The sequence below is a fragment of the Magallana gigas genome, chromosome 9, assembly GCF_963853765.1.
Source record: "Magallana gigas chromosome 9, xbMagGiga1.1, whole genome shotgun sequence".
Lineage (NCBI taxonomy): Eukaryota > Metazoa > Mollusca > Bivalvia > Ostreida > Ostreidae > Magallana > Magallana gigas.
Window position 1 is genome coordinate 36,975,971 of NC_088861.1, and position 16,723 is coordinate 36,992,693.

The 16,723-nt window shown below is 34.6% G+C and overlaps 2 protein-coding genes across 3 annotated transcripts; one reads left to right on the plus strand and one right to left on the minus strand.

Annotated features, from left to right (window-relative positions):
• The first annotated feature begins 84 nt into the window (after nt 1–84).
• Nucleotides 85–12,188, plus strand: LOC105334954 (T-complex protein 1 subunit beta). Its single transcript, XM_020070063.3, has 16 exons — nt 85–211; nt 842–910; nt 2,163–2,228; nt 2,514–2,616; nt 3,914–3,990; nt 4,177–4,289; nt 4,779–4,905; nt 5,361–5,436; nt 5,980–6,080; nt 8,343–8,470; nt 9,007–9,110; nt 9,778–9,885; nt 10,281–10,421; nt 10,719–10,822; nt 11,095–11,194; nt 11,883–12,188. Exons 1-16 carry the CDS (start codon nt 209–211, stop codon nt 12,053–12,055), a joined length of 1,593 nt encoding a protein of 530 aa, XP_019925622.3. The 5' UTR covers nt 85–208; the 3' UTR covers nt 12,056–12,188.
• A 1,243-nt stretch (nt 12,189–13,431) lies between these two features.
• Nucleotides 13,432–16,532, minus strand: LOC117691342 (tripartite motif-containing protein 2-like). Of its 2 annotated transcripts, none has more exons than XM_034477282.2 (2): nt 16,439–16,532; nt 13,432–16,202 (listed from the first exon to the last, which is right to left on the minus strand). In XM_034477282.2, the coding sequence occupies exon 2, from the start codon at nt 16,168–16,170 to the stop codon at nt 14,524–14,526; it is 1,647 nt and encodes a 548-aa protein (XP_034333173.2). In that variant the 5' UTR covers nt 16,171–16,202; nt 16,439–16,532; the 3' UTR covers nt 13,432–14,523. The 2 variants fall into 2 exon arrangements, with proteins under 2 accessions (XP_034333173.2, XP_034333172.2); XM_034477281.2 differs by having other exon boundaries at nt 16,443–16,517.
• Between the last annotated feature and the right edge of the window lie 191 nt (nt 16,533–16,723).

The following is a 16,723-nucleotide window of genomic DNA, read 5'->3' on the forward strand; positions in this document are numbered from 1 at the left end:
CGGTTCTCTGACAAGTATCACCTGATGTGACGGAATTTTGAGACCCCCCCCCCCTTCAGCATGTTCAGATTGAGAACGAATCGGGTTCGAAATACAAAATATTTTACCGGAAGTTTCTTTAGTTTAACAAGGGAAGCTTCGAGACTAAATATATTTTTCTAGTTTACTGGGATTATTTAGAAAGAAGGACACCTCATTCAACATAAATATGGTTTGTCTTATTTGAATATATGTTATGATTATTTGAACAAAACTAATAGATGTAGAAATTGTGAAATTATTTATTTCAATGAGTGATAAACTCATAAGCATGGTAACCATGTGCTTTTCATGAATTAAAAACATGATGTCACACGTTCAATTGGTTTATAGACAGGAATCCCTAAATCGTGCTTTTCTATTAAAATTTGGTTATTTTTTTGTCTTTGGTTTGTGAAATGGGATATATTCTCAATTTCAAATGTTTTATTTTAGGAATTCTTACAAGTCATGTCTAAATTGTTGACCCTCCTTCCCCAATGCTTAGATCAGACAGGCTCCCCTCTCAAGCTTTTACCCTCGACGTTTTCTGATATAGTTTAAGCGTATTAGGAGAAAACAAGTCTTAAAAAGCATATATTTATTTGAAAGCACAAACTGCTCTTATGTGATATTAAAAATACCAATTTTTTTTATTATTAAAATATGATACATGTGTATATAAATTATAATCTTCATTTTAATTTAATTTGCTCAATTCTCAAGTAATCTTAATTCTAATTCAATTTGCTCAATTCTCAAGATATTAGCTTGAGAACAACTTTGGGACATGAAAATTTAAGAGAATGTTATCTTTTTTAAGATGTCCCTAAATCCAGTACAGATCTTTAATGCAGGAGCAGAGGAGGAAAAGGCAGAAACTGCACGATTGGTGAGTGATATAAGGAATAAGGAATCATTATTTGAGTATTATGAGGTGATAACTTTGGTCGGGTTGTGATCAAATCCAATAAAGCCCGAAGGGCTTTATGATAGATTTGATCATGCCACGACCGAAATTATCACCTCATAATATTTAAAGAATGATTCCTTATTACTTATATTTATATAATTTTAGGCCATCGTACGATTAAATATTTATATATAAATAAGCAAACCCCGCTGGCGCCTCAATTTGGCGTCATGTGTATTATGGGTTATATAGTACAAAATCGATATGTAGTGTTATCACAGGCAAAGACACTGGATAATGTAAATATAACTATTTAACTGAAGCTTTCTAAAAATCAGTTTAATTCAACGATTGTGTCATTCATAATGCTACATGTACTCCTAAAGAACGGGTTTATGTCCTTAGATCAATGATGTAGTAGACCTTTTTTTTTGTGCATGTGTATGGATTTGATTTTAACCATATACAAGTATAACTTAAATGAAGTTTACCGTCATTTTGTACTTATAAGTCTGTCCAAACTTATTGCTTCCATCACTTTTTGCTGATTTTTAATAAAAATACACATACCTGTGAAAGAAGTACACTTGAAAACGGTGAAATGGAAAATAGCCAAGATAACTTCATTATCCCTTTTCACTAATTAAAGTTTACAGGAACAAAAACAAATTTCTCACAGAGATTTATAATGGAAAGTGTTTACATCTTTTCACCATTCAGAAGTACTCGGGACACCTCGCGCATTTTTTCAACGTTATCATCCGGGCTTATTAATGGCTGATGCAATGCAAAATCTCTGTAGACTTTCTATTTTGGGATGTGTATTGAAACCTGAAGTGGTAGAGGGGGGCGTTTCAAAACAGATAATCTGGACATTTTTCATAATAGTGGATGAACGTAGTTTGAGCACAAAGGTATTTATTATTATCGAAATATCAAGTGAAAAGCGGTGGAAGCAAAAACTTTGGACAGAGTATAGACATCCACAGCCTAATTTTGCATATCCTTATTGACTAGGCAAATCCACTGAAATTTTCAATATTCAGTATTATTAGCCACAGTTGACAGAGGAAGAACAATTTATTTGTTTTATTATTAGGATTGATGATGAAACTTCATTGATGGTCAGGTGTGAGATTGGTTGTCTGTCGTCAACAATGTTTTAGTTCATAACTTTTAAAGTTGCTTTATAAACCCTCTTATGAACCTTTACTGCCACTTCGTCTTGTAGTCCTCCTTTGTTGGAGCCATTGCTATTGGAGATCTGGTTAAAAGCACGCTTGGGCCAAAAGGGATGGTAAGTTAGATTTTCTTTTATTTGGGGTGTTTGAAAATTTCTGCAATTCATATAATCTAAGTAAAACCATATTTTTCTAAAAAAGGTAAGAGTACAAAAATATCTCTGTTACTTAAAAAAGAAAAATGTCTTCTGATGAAATCAAAGCCACGTTTTTGTATTTATAATTTTTATCAACTATATATGAATTTTTGGTCATAAATGCTCTTTAGTAAGTCATTTTTTAACAAAATAAATGCTTTCCATTAAAAAATATTTACTCTATGTATTTTTGTTTGACACCAGGACAAAATTTTACAAAGCTCTGGTGGAATTCAAGTAACTAATGATGGAGCTACTATCCTGAAATCCATTGGAATTGACAACCCAGCAGCAAAAATCTTAGTTGGTATGTATAGAAGCAAATAAAGAGAGAGAGAGAGAGATTATCTCATACCTATAGTGTATATTACCCGTGTGATAAACCTTTGCTATTTCAAACGGGTTATGCTTTATCAAATACGGTACTTCCAGTCTGAACTATTTTTGACACAGCCCCTCGCTTCAACGCTTCAGTGACCTATTTTCGAAGATTTGCTAGTACTTTCAACATAACTATATCAGCTACAAAAATTGATATAAAATGGATTTTGACAAACTTAAGACTTAAATTACAAATATGAAGGAAAACACACAACTGCGAAGCATAGTCATCGGAACCCGGGATATTGCCCCCCCCCCCCCTCACTTTTTTTCCACAGTTATACATAACCGTAACCAAAAGACCTAAAGACCTTTTTTTTTGTTTGTCAAGATTTTTGATCAGTTTACCCCTTCAAACTTTCAATTTGCTTTGTGTAGTTTATAAAACTGCAAATTACATTAACTATATCAAGGAGTTCATCCTGACGACGCGATGAAAACAGATTGTGTTTATAATACAAGAACTTACCGAAATAATGTTTCATAAGACTTTGATTCCACCATCAGTAAGCATCCTTGTTCACTATTTTCAATCTCGAATCATTAGGCAGGTGTTTGTGTTATAAAACATCAACAACTGTTCCTTGTTCGAGTCAATTCAAACTAAAGAGCATTTGAAACTTTGTTTATGTCAACAAACTTGATAATTCAAGTCTTCTGATCAGTATTTCCATTTAATCAAATGAATAAGCTCAAAGAAAAATTATTTAGAGCTTAAGAATTATTTCAAAGTTTATTTCAGTGAAACTTTACATTATAACAGTTAGATATATCTCTGAAACGACTTACTCAATTCTATTGTGCAAGGTCACAATAACTGCATAACACAACGTTGCATCATCGTTTTTAATCTTTAAAAAAAAAAATCAATTTTGGTCATATAAGGGACTGTCTCAAAAGCTTCAAAATATAAATCAAATATTAATAGTATGAGATAAATAGAACATCTATAATTGTGTGATTTTATATTTGCTTTATCCAACGAGTTGAAATGGTTACAGTATATTCGCTGGGCAAGCCTTGGGAATATATACACCATTTCAACTCGTTGGATAAAGCAAATATAAAATCACACAATATAGATATCCTCTATATATATTTACTTACCGTAGTTATGAGCAACTTGATTAAATATGAAATGATTATTCTTACGATCACATTTTATAATCATGCAGTCTGTGCATTGAGAGAGGATATACAATGTACTGAGTTTGATTTTTCAGACATCTCAAAAGTCCAAGACGATGAGGTAGGGGATGGGACCACATCAGTCGTGGTGCTGGCCAGTGAACTGCTGAGGGTAAGTAACTAGTCTCTGGAATAGATACACCCATCTACAAATACAAAATAGAAAGATGTTCACACGAAAGGGCAACTGAGATTCTTGAAGTCTTAGCAATACACGTATAAATGTAACAAAATTTGAATGATCATAGTCAGCAGTTATCGGAAGAAAATTGATAATAAAATAAGCTTGATGTTCCAGGAGTCAGAGGCGTTGATTTCCCAAAGGATCCACCCCCAGACAATCATCACAGGCTGGAGGAAGGCCACAGATGAGGCACGGCGGGCTCTACAGAGCTTTGCTCGGGACAATGGGTAGGTGAAACATGTAATCATCTGAGCTGTATACGCAATGATCTTTTACACAGTTGGTATGCAACATACCTATCATATGTATGTGGACTGAAGGCGTGCCACAGACAATATTTAGAATTGTCAATCGGTATCGGACAAGAGTAAATGTAAAGCCATGTACTGTGATTTTTGAAAGTTTGTGAAAACTATCTAAAGACAGTTAAATAGTTTCTAGAAAAACCAAAAATGATTATAATAATACTTTTCCAAAGTTCAAAGTGTCAGCTTCCTTGACAATATACCCACAATGAACAAATTCTGGCAGATGTAAACATATCCAACTAAATTACTTGCATTGAAAATAAGCTAGCTATCTTGATGGAAATTTATAAGATTTTTCAATGTTTTGCTTATGGACATTTTTAAGACCAAGGGGATTACGTAGTGTATCATTTGGTTCTGATGTGATGAAGGTGATTATATTCACTATAAAATGTCCGTGTTTTACAGAAACAACGAGGTTAAATTCCGAGAAGATCTGATGAACATCGCCCGCACAACCCTCAGCTCCAAGATCCTCACCCAGTACAAGGATTACTTCTCCAAGCTAGCCGTGGACGCAGTTCTCAGGTTAAAGGTGAAGCAGAGTTCAAATTGTTGATCTTTTTATCATAGTTGATTCTGTAAGTGTTTTGGAGTGGGCCAGCTCGAAGGATGCTGTCACTGTCATAAATTTTCATGTAATTTTCTTGTAAAAATGCCTCATCATTGTAGAAATTTTGAATTGTTTTATTACCTCATCATTGTAGAAATTTGGAATTGTTTTAAGAATTGTGCAAATGAATTATAGGAAATACGCTAAAGCTATTATCTGTTAGTCCTCCAACCGGTCTCATTTCTGTATTGTGCACTGTTACAAAATGAGCAAAGTGTAGAGTTTCCCATTAGATCTCTTATTTCCCCATTAAAACAGTTTCTTCAAGTTTTACTTGAATGCTTGAAATGTTTACAAATTTAATTTCCAATTTGATTAATTATGTCCTCACTGCAGATTATATGACATTTGGACGTTTATTTGTTGTTTGTTAATAGGGCAGTGGCAATCTAGATGCAATTCACTTAATCAAGAAATCTGGTGGAGGATTACAAGACTCCTACTTAGATGAAGGTAAGTTTGGGAGTTACAGTACATGGGAGTTACAGTACATGGGAGTTACAGTACATGGGAGTTACAGTACATGGGAGTTACAGTACATGGGAGTTACAGTACATATTCAGGATTATAATTTGAATGTAATTACTTAATAATGGTGGTACAACTTGAAACCAGACAAAGTAGTAACTTATCTTGTTAATTTTCTGTTGTTATTTCATTCTGTTCATGTTGTTGAGCAAACTTTTCTTTATCAAAAGCAAGTTCTGGTACAGTGTTAACTATAAAGTTCTCCTGACCAGCTATTTATTTTGAAACAAACTGCTTAAACTTTAAATAGATTTTACAAAATTATGAATAATACTGTATTCAATTATTATTTTTTAAATACCCATAAACAGTATATGATTGATAGTTGTTATAAGAGATAACTATGATCTCATTTGGAACAGTGTAATGCGATTCATCCCAGTCTAGTTCTTGTGAATTCGTGGATTAATGAAAACAAATAAGGCTATTGCCTGGTTCTGCTTTATTAATGGACTGCTTTGATGACAGGTTTCTTGTTGGATAAGAAAATTGGAGTAAACCAACCAAAGAGAATTGAAAATGCCAAGATCTTAGTCGCCAATACACCTATGGACACAGACAAAATTAAGGTATTGTAGTTTTTATTAGCTCACCTGAGCTGAAAGCTCAAGTGAGCTATTCTGATCACATTTTGTCCGTCGTCCGTCTGTCCGTCCGTCTGTCTGTCCGTCTGTCCGTCTGTAAACTTTTTACATTTTGAACTTCTTCTCTAAAACCGCTTATCCAATTTCAACCAAATTTGGCACAAAGCATCCTTATGGGAGGGCGAATATAAATTGCAGAAATAAAAGTCCGATCTGTATTCAAAGCGGAGAAAACCTTGAAACTGTAGAAAAAGGGGGTGCATTTTTAAAAATCTTCTTCTCAAGAACTACCGAGTTAATCTTAACGTAATTTAGCATAAATCATCCTTAGGGAAGGGAAAATATAAATTGCAAAAATTATAGGCGATTTCTGTTCCAAATTTGAGATAATTGCGAAAATACTTATAAAGAATGGCTCGTTATTCCATATATCGTAGACTGGCAATTCATTGCGATAGACTGGTCTTATGACAGGCATCGCCAGTCTACCGCATCTCGAAAACGAGATATACATGTATATATATATGATTCATTTCGAAAAAATAAATTGTGTTCTTTATTTGGTATAGTGCATGTTTATTGTGTTTAATTGTTTACAATTTCTATTTACTAACCATATTTGAGTGTTAAGCTTCGAATTATAAGCAAGATACAAAGATTTGCTCACAATTCTATGTTTGTACACAGATCTTAAAAACTAAAGATTAAAAAAGTAAAAAAATTGTCAATATTTATTAAGAAAATGTTCAAAGTCTGTTCTTCCAGAAACCAACTTTAACAACTTATTGTATTGTAAACTTAATCTTTTTAGCTCACCTGAGGGTGGGGCCACAATGGGGGGGGGGGGTGGAAGTTTTACATAGGAATATATACAGTATATCTTTAAAAATCTTCTTCTCAGAAACTAATCAGCCAGGAAAGCTGACACTTGTGTGGATGCATCCTCAGGTAGTGTAGATTCATAGTTATGAAAATCATGACCCCCTGGGGTAGGGTGGGGCCACAATGGGGGATCGAAGTTTTACATAGGAATATATACAGTATATCTTTAAAAATCTGCTTCTCAGAAACAAATCAGCCAGAAAAGCTGACACTTGTGTGGATGCATCCTCAGGTAGTGTAAATTCAAAGTTGTGAAAATAATAACCCCTGGGGGTAGGTTGGGGCCACAATGGGGGATCGAAGTTTAACATATGAATATATAGAGTAAATCTTTAAAAATCTTCTTCTCAGAAACTAATCAGCCGGCAAAGCTGAAACTTGTGTGGAAGCATCCTCAGGTAGTGTAGATTCAAAGTTGTGAAAATAATAACCCCTGGGGGTAGGTTGGGGCCACAATGGGGGATCGAAGTTTAACATATGATTATATAGAGTAAATCTTTAAAAATCTTCTTCTCAGAAACTAATTAGCCAGGAAAGCTGGCACTTGTGTGGAAGCATCCTCAAGTAGTGTAGATTCAAATTTGTGAAAATCATGACCCCTGGGGATAGGTTTGGGCCACAATGGGAGGTCGATATTTTACATAGGAATAAACAGAGTAAATATTTAAAAATCTTCTTCTCAAAAACTAATCAGCCAGGAAAGCTGAAACTTGTGTGAAAGCATCCTCAGGTTGTGTAGATTCAAGGTTGTGAAAATCATGATCCTCAGGGGTAGGGTGGGGCCACAATGGGGGGTCAAAGTTTAACAAAGGAATATATAGGGTAAATCTTTAAAAATCTTCTCAGAAACTAATCAGCCAGATGATTCTTTATAATTATTAAGACTTTGGCCCCAGGACAATTCTTTGGCCTCACGAGAAGGTTCAGAGTTTGATGTACGTTTATATCCGATGTATAAACTATTGTTAAGGATCTTTTTGAGAACTGCAATACTCAACATATGACATGACTATAAAATCATCCTGTCAGAAAGGGGACTAATGATTATAAACATAAGAATATCCAGGGGAAAATGGATTTTATTTATACAGGATCTACATGTATTATTGTACATTGTCCAGATAGTTTGTATTATGACTCCATTAAGCTGATTTTATCATACCTATTGTTCCTCAGGTGAGCGATGTGGCCCATGGGCCTCTTGTATAAACACACTGCAGGCTGGGCCATTCAGCCTGTACAATATTAAGCCTTAAAGGTAATCCAGATAGACTTGGTATAAAGATGTGAAGGGTATGCCTTCTTAATAAATCTTAATCCTTGAAATTTGAAAAGTATTATTAATTACCTGAGTTTGTGTTAAAGGTATTTGGAAGCAAAGTGAAAGTAGATGCTGTCTCAAAAGTAGCTGAACTAGAATTAGCAGAAAAGGAAAAGATGAGAGACAAAGTCAACAAAATCATCAAGCATGGCTGTAATGTGTTCATCAATAGGTAAGTGTAAACAAAGTTAAAAGACATTTAGTAGTAGATGATGATGATAGCTCATGGAAAATTATCCAGGCCTCTAAGGTAATGAGTTGGAGTTGGTAATTTTGTTCCTATGATGGATGGGGACTCCCCACTATTTAATGTTTTTGATGGAAAACTAAAATTAAGACTTTATTTATTTTTTGTTCACCCAAGACCAGTTCACTGGTTTATGAGGCTTTTAAAAACAATATAAACATATACAAATGAATACGAAAACGGGCAAGGATCACGAGTGCATGCATATGTAAAAAAGAGCAAAAGAAGTAGAAATACAGTAGGTTGTATGTTTTGGTTTTTTTTAGGAAGGGCAGACTTTGAAAATTTTCTTAATATAAAATTTTGACAAAGGTTTAAGCTTTTCTAAATTATATAAGTATTTATCAGCTCCTTAAACTTTATGATATTTAGATTTTCAAGGTATATCCTGGTCAAAAACATAGAATTAAATATTTAAATGATGTTGTATCTATCATTTGAAACTATTTTTATGTTTCCAGGCAATTAATCTACAACTACCCTGAGCAGTTGTTTGCTGATGCCGGGGTGATGGCCATTGAACATGCAGACTTTGAAGGAGTGGAGAGATTGGCATTGGTTACAGGTGTGTACGGCTCACACTGAATGCCATCTTTATTTAAAATCCTCTCAACTGAATCATTGTACAGATTTCAGAGTTATCTCCATCTATCTTAATATTCTTGCATATTTGTTTAGAGTTGTCCTTTGAATTCAAAAAAGAATCTGATATTGTTGTACTATCTAAGATTGGTCACAATTAATCGAAAGGTCGGTGACAATATATAAAATTGTGATTTTATTTATTGCCTCTGCTAATGATATAGAAAATAATGAAAATAACATTTTTAAAAGATTTGACAGAGGATATATTTTTAAAAACGACAATATACATTATATTTGCCCTTCAGCCCCTTCAATATTGTTTTACAGTCAAACAGAAGTCCTAGTCATTCAAACAGATTCTCTAGATACAACCATTTTGAAATGTACTAAATTGCTTTTGTGCAATTGTTTGCTGAAGACCTGTGTATTTTTAAGGGTCACCAAATTGACTGACTTGTATACATGTCTCAAACTGTTTACAATGAAAACCTTGAAAACCATTTATTTCTACATTTTTAAATAGCTTAATGGTCCACTTAATACCGTTATATGAAGAGAATATTGCATGTTGATATTTAGGTCATAGGTTTACGGGTTAAACTATCATATTAAGTCCAAAATGACCTGTATGTAATTTTGTGTTTAAGGTGGTGAAATTGTGTCCACGTTTGACGCCCCTGAGAGCGTTCGTCTAGGAAAATGTAAGCTGATTGAAGAAGTCATGATTGGCGAGGACAAACTCATTAAGTTCTCTGGTATGTTTGCGTTAAGGTTCCACTGTAATATTATATTAGGTTTATTACTTGTAAGTTTTTGAACTTCAAAGTATCAATAGGGAAATTATACACATAGTATGATAAAAACATATGTATCTTACTGCATTGAATAAAAAAGCTGAATAGCTAGCAACCATGGTGGTCCTGCACAAAGAATTTTATCATTTAAACCTGGGAGGGTTTTGAAATTCAACATTTATTAATAAGCAGATTTTAAATCTTCATCTTAATAGTTTTTTGTAAGTGTTCTCTGCAATGAAATGTGAATTAAAAATTGTTAAATGTGTATGGCAGATTTTACATATCTACTGTAATAATTGTTACAATGAGGGCATATGGAGTGTTGTGTTAATTATTCTCCTGTTGACTGACAGGAGTGGAGATGGGGGAGGCTTGTACCATTGTACTGAGGGGCGCCACCAAACAAATCCTGGACGAGGCTGAGCGGTCCCTCCACGACGCCCTGTGTGTCCTGACCCAGACCGTCAAAGAAACCAAGACTGTGTTCGGTGGAGGTACTGTCAACCTGTTACATGTTTATTTGATTTGTAAGATATTTGGCAAAAATAGATTTTTCAACAAGGACATTTAGATTTGATGTAGCAGATTTCCAAATTCATCTATGAATATATGTATGTGCATGTACATGTACATGATATTTAGTGATGTACTTGATTTAACAGAAACATATTTCATCCAAAAACAGTGAAAGTAAAACCTTTTCAGTATTCAGTGTGTGATAAATCAGAGCATATATCAATCGTTGGACAGTAAGGTTAAATCCTCGTTAAAATTTGTGTTGATGTTTACAGGAAGTGCCGAGATGCTGATGGCTGATGCTGTCTCTAAGCTGGCAGCAAAGACTCCTGGGAAGGAAGCTGTGGCCATGGAGGCTTACGCCAAGGCTTTGAGAATGGTATGTTACTCTTTCTTGTAATTTTGTTTAAAAAGTGTATATTAAAGTATAGGTGTGGTAAAAAAGAAGACAAAGAGAATGTCACATAGTAAACTCTATTTAACATGACTGAAATTTCCCCATTTCCAATACAGCTATTTTTTATCATTTCTCTTTGACTATTGGTTCGAGAAAGGGTTTAGTTGACTGATGCAAGTCTTCAGATAAATCAAGCATTTATGGTTTATAAAGTGTTTGTGGAAGATTGGCTAACAAACCAATTTTTTTTCCAGCTACCTACCACCATTGCTGACAACGCTGGATATGACAGTGCCCAGCTGGTCTCAGAACTAAGGGCTCTACACACAGCAGGGAAACACACCATGGGACTAAGTAAGTAAAGTGACATTATCTAGATGAATAAAGAGGCTGGAACAACTGAATATAGAGGCTGGAGCAACGTGGTAAACCAAGAGATAATCATAAAGTACATGTAATAGCAAAATAATGACCGATACTATTGTACATGTAATAAGATAATGGTCGGGATTATTGAATACTTTTTTGGCAGTAAGGAATACGATAATATAGGCTGAAGGGTCATTGCCATGCAAGTTTTACCATTGACGGACTTAAATAAATAAGATTTGTTTAAGGTCAAGACAGTGATTGTGTTTTTTTACAAGGTAGAAAAATTAATATAGAGGAATGGAGTTGTAAAGCAGTGATATTAGAAAAGTTAAATTGCAAGATGATGGAAGTATGATATTTTGAATTCGTATGTTGACTATAAATCAGGAATTAATCCTAGTGTTTACATGTAATCAAAGTCAGTACAAATAACTTTGAAAGAATCAAAAGCAATCAAAGTATATTGTATTAAAACACTGTGTTGTCAAAATGAGGGAGGTCATTTCATTTTAATGAAGACAAGAATTACAATTGACATAAAATATCTGTTATAATCTTATGATTTGCCAATGGATTTTCATGTTGAAATACATCTTAAAGGTTACTGAATGCATTAAGAAGGACAAACGTCAGTCTGATAGTAATTTAATTTTCGCTGTTTTATTTATAGACATGAAGGAAGGCGAGGTAGGAGACATGGAGAAGCTTGGGATCACCGAATCCTTCCAGGTGAAGCGCCAGGTATTGATGAGTGCCTCCGAGGCCGCCGAAATGATCCTACGAGTCGATGACATCATCAAAGCGGCTCCGCGACCACGACAACCCGATCATAGGCACCACTAGGTTACATTGTGTTGGATAGTGACATCTGATGCTTGAACTTGTGAACAAATTTATAATATTAAAAACCCTTTCATTGTATACGTAATATTTAACCATTTTTTTTGTACATGAACTGAATAAAACAAAAATCTGTCTTTATTGCTTATTTTCCTATAGCATAGGGGTCCCACATGAAATTTGATGTTATTGTTGTACATGGAGTACATCTTACTCCCAGTGTACTTGTCAAAATGTAGTTTTTGAATTACTTCCCTTTGACCTAAAGTATTATGTCTTGAGAACCCTGTTGTACACTGGTACCTCTCAAGGAGTAGATATTTTTATGAGGTTTTAAGAGCAAGAGTCAAACTACTCTAGTAATAATATTGACTTTCACTTTCAGAAGAACTCTTTGCTTAAGCCATATTTTTTTAAAACCTTAATGTAATTGGAAATACCAGGTATAAGGCATAATTTTTCTCGGAATTGCATAAGTTTTCTAATTTTAAGGCAAGATATCTTTTCAGAGAATTTTTGTGTTAGTGAAATGTAGCAATTGTCAGTTTTGTAAAACAAGGGGAGTAACTTCTTCTGAAATGATTTTTTAGAAGATTTTTTGTTTAAAAAAAATATATTTTTTAAAAATGATAAATGTTTCTCTTGTGTTGAGAACTGTAACTCATTTTTAAGTCGGCTCGCGAAGCGAGCGAGTTCTTGTTATCATAGCCTTTTCTGCGAAAATTTTGCACTACATTATTCATGCGCTAATGAAAATAGTGCATTCATTAACCTCTTTTATTTGCATGATTGCCAATTTGAAATGGTTAAACAATCTTATCTTTTTTTACACATATATTTTAAAGGTTTTTCTTGATGTTTAAAAAATAAAACAAATCAAAGTAGTTTTTGTTCAATGGCCGCCCATGAATTCGACAACTTACACGGGGAAAACCTTGTTCCATATTAAGAGTAAAATCTATTTTAAAAAAAAACCAGCTCGCGATGCGAGAAGACACTTGCTGTTTATCGGATCTCTTGGAGTGGATTTTGAGCACAAACGTGAATTGATAATGTGCGAAATTATGCAAATAGTTCCTATTTCTTCGTCATTGAAATATACCGGTCCTTTGTCTCTATCCTACGATATTATGCATTGCCAGTCTGGCAGGAATTGCCAGTCTATCATGGAAATGTCAACAGAACGTGTTGAATCAATGTACTGAAAGTACTGACACGAGTTGATGATTGAGGAATCAGACATTTATTGACTCTTTTCTGCTTTCAACACGCAAAATTCAAAAAATCATGAATTAAGTATAGAAGTATCTTATTATCACTCGCTACAACATATCAAAGATAGAAAAAATCATGAATCGTGAAAGATACTTTTTTAAATAGGATCTAAATATTATTATCATATAATTTAATATGATAAAGCTGGTCTCATAAAGGTGATGTCTGCCACAATGAGCCCTGTAATCTTTGTTCACCTATGTTAAATTTATTTACAAAAGACAGATTTTTTTTATGTATTACTAACAATGTAATAATAACAAATACATCAAAATATTGACAACACGTTCAGAGCGAGACTCGTAGGCCCTTTAGGCCTTTGATTAAAGTTTTTGACCCATGGATACTTAATACACATGTACTAAAAAGTTTCTGTCCCTTGCTTTTCCTTTATAAAAAAAAAGTCATTGTCCCATGCCTGTTTGTACCGGTCCCATCATTGTGATATATTTTGCCTGGTCCTTACAGTAACACTCTCGGTGGCATCAAAATCGTCTTTATCAACTCAAACGTAATATATGACTCTCGAACCTATATATGCCCCGAGTGTCCCAGGAAACCCTGCCATTACATAATCTGCGACCAGAGGCTCGACATAGTTCAAGTAATTTACGACCTGTTTGTCTTCCGATCTACGTGATCAGGTATAATCCTTATCATATGACAAACATGCGGTTATGTTATTTAACATATGGTATGCCAACATTTCATATTCAACATAATCTTTCGATTCACCTACCCGACTATTAAAATCTCCAGCTAATATTAAAACACCCATATCACTGTACTTCGCAATATCGCACAATAGAGTGTCAAAAGGGTCAATATCATAATACTGTAGAATACAGTTTTCAAGCGCAATATAAACAAAACAAATATAAACGTCATTTTTATATATACCTGCTAACTTTATCCAAACCATGCTGTCACCAACATATTTACAAACAGAAAAGTGAGCTAATAGTTCGCTTCTAACCAAAAACATCCACTATATACATTGTAGCTAACCACAATAACATGAAATAAAAAAATAATTTTAATGAAATAATAAATGATAAGATACTCCATAATTTGTTCGAATTCGAATCTAAACCTATTTCATACACACAGTACTTTTTTTGTAGACATTCAGAATTGTACGTATAACCTATGTTATACTTTCAAAATGCTTGTATTGTAAGTGTTTATTTGTTATACTAGTATTTGATTTTCTTCACGTGAGTTGTTCTGAACTCAGCAACAAAGAGATTGTCTCTGGTGTCAACACATAAACCAGATGGATCTAATAAAACACAGTTGTCAATATAGCGGAGAAACTGTCCGTCCATATCAATGATGTGGATATGGCAGTTGCTCAAGTCTGCAATCAGGATTTGGCCCTTGCTGTCTGTTGTGATGCCGCGTGGAACAAATGATCCCTTGGTAGTAGAGGGAGGACCAGTGTAGGTAAACCGGTGTTTCCCGGCCAGATTGACCACCACTACTGCACTGGTTGTCGACACGCAGATATCTAGGTTCCTGTTCTCACAGATTTTATTATGATAACAAGATAAATATAGACATTGTCCTTTGTCATCGTACTGAATAACTTGTTTCTCTGTTGAGCCAGAATAACGCACAACCTTTGCTTGTTCACCATCATCACTGATAAAAAAACCCAGGAGGTCACCAGAGATTGAGAAGGACCTACAGATAGAACTAGGTCTCCACCCCCGTAGTCTGACCTGTTCCTGTATCTGTGTATTCGTCACTATGTTTACAGTTCTATTTAATGCATCAGCATAAACAAGATCGCCACTCATAGTCACTGCTATGTCACTTGGCCTTTTCCCTGATTTGGTTTGGATTGTGTTAACTAGATTTCCACGCAGGTTGTAGAGTGTCATGATATTGGTATTACCACAAGTCCATATTTGTTCATCACTCAGACAGGAAACCCTTTTTAAGGCTGCATATGCAGTTTTTATATCTACAGTTATCCGTGGTTCATCAAGCGGTCTATCCGGGGGAGAGGACTCGGTATCGGGAGAATCCGTGGTGTAGCCACGTTCTTCTGTTTTGGTAAGGAACGCAGACAGAGAACCAAACTGCTGATAGATTTGCTTTTTGTTGATCTCCGGATGGGTAAAACTTGGTAAAGGTACTGAATGTTTTGGGGGCAATCTTCTGAATTCAGCATTCCTGCATTTGTAGGCAGATACAATGCTGACATCATTGGAATTCAGTAATTTATTCAGTTTTTCAATGCTCTGCATGATTACAGAAATGGTGGCTTTTAGATAATCTTCCTGCTTATTTAGGAAAACAAGATTATTGGAGTCCATTTCATTAAGATCAGCTTTCATTCTCTGGATAGCAGTGTCTATTTCTTGGTGCAAGTCTTCACCATGTTTGATGATGGCCGTTGTCTGTTTCTGAGAGTTCTCTTTTAACTCAGCTTTCTGAACTGTAATGTTGGATGCAATCTCATGGTATTTAGGAAGAATATTTTTCTCCAATTCTTGTAAATCTCTTTGCATAGCTTTTCTCTTGGTCTCTAGAATCTTTAAAATGCCTACTTGTTTGTGGCCTAAATGTTTTCCAGAGGAGACACACTCCACACAAAATGGAATGTCACATTGTTCACAGTAAATGTCACATAAGTCTGTGGAATGATTTGAACATTTAGTAACAATTCCCCGATTTTCAAGTGGCACCACTATGTGTTCTTTAGATTCATCAAAGAGATGTTGCTTTACACAAACTTTGCACATATATTTTTTACAAACTTCACAGTGCATAGGGGGGTTCGGGGTCTCACAGAGATGACACCGTAACACATCCTGTGCCCAACGGCGGTCCATGGCCAGACCCTTTCGTGAATTTCAGAATAATTCTGAAAGTATGAACAATTAGGAATAAAATATTTTCAACTCGTATGCATGCAAAACTGTAAAACGTTTTAACCCACGTAAATATAAAGAATGTCGTACAAGTCCATGCAGTAGGTGTAGGTTTACCAGTGTTGGTAACTTGGTTTTTCTTCAACGTTTTTTACCCATCTTGAATTAATTTAATTTCTCATAAAATTGTACTTTTTTCTCGATAATTCTTTTTTAATAAGCAACATACCAACCTCCACAATTGAACATGGCGGCCCTTGTATTTTCTCTTCCTTGTCCTTGTATCTGATAACATATTATCACGTGAATAATTTATATACAGATAAACAGGGATTCGTATTTAAATACCAAGTATAGAGAGTCGGTACATCCTATTACCAAACCGGCTCCGATCCTATATTAAATTGCGGATCAGTAAGGCGAATTAAGTTGCAGATCCATAGAAGTCGTCTGACACCTTCCCCCATTTTTTAAGGTCAATGTTTTAATATTATAGCCGAGATACTTGAATGCA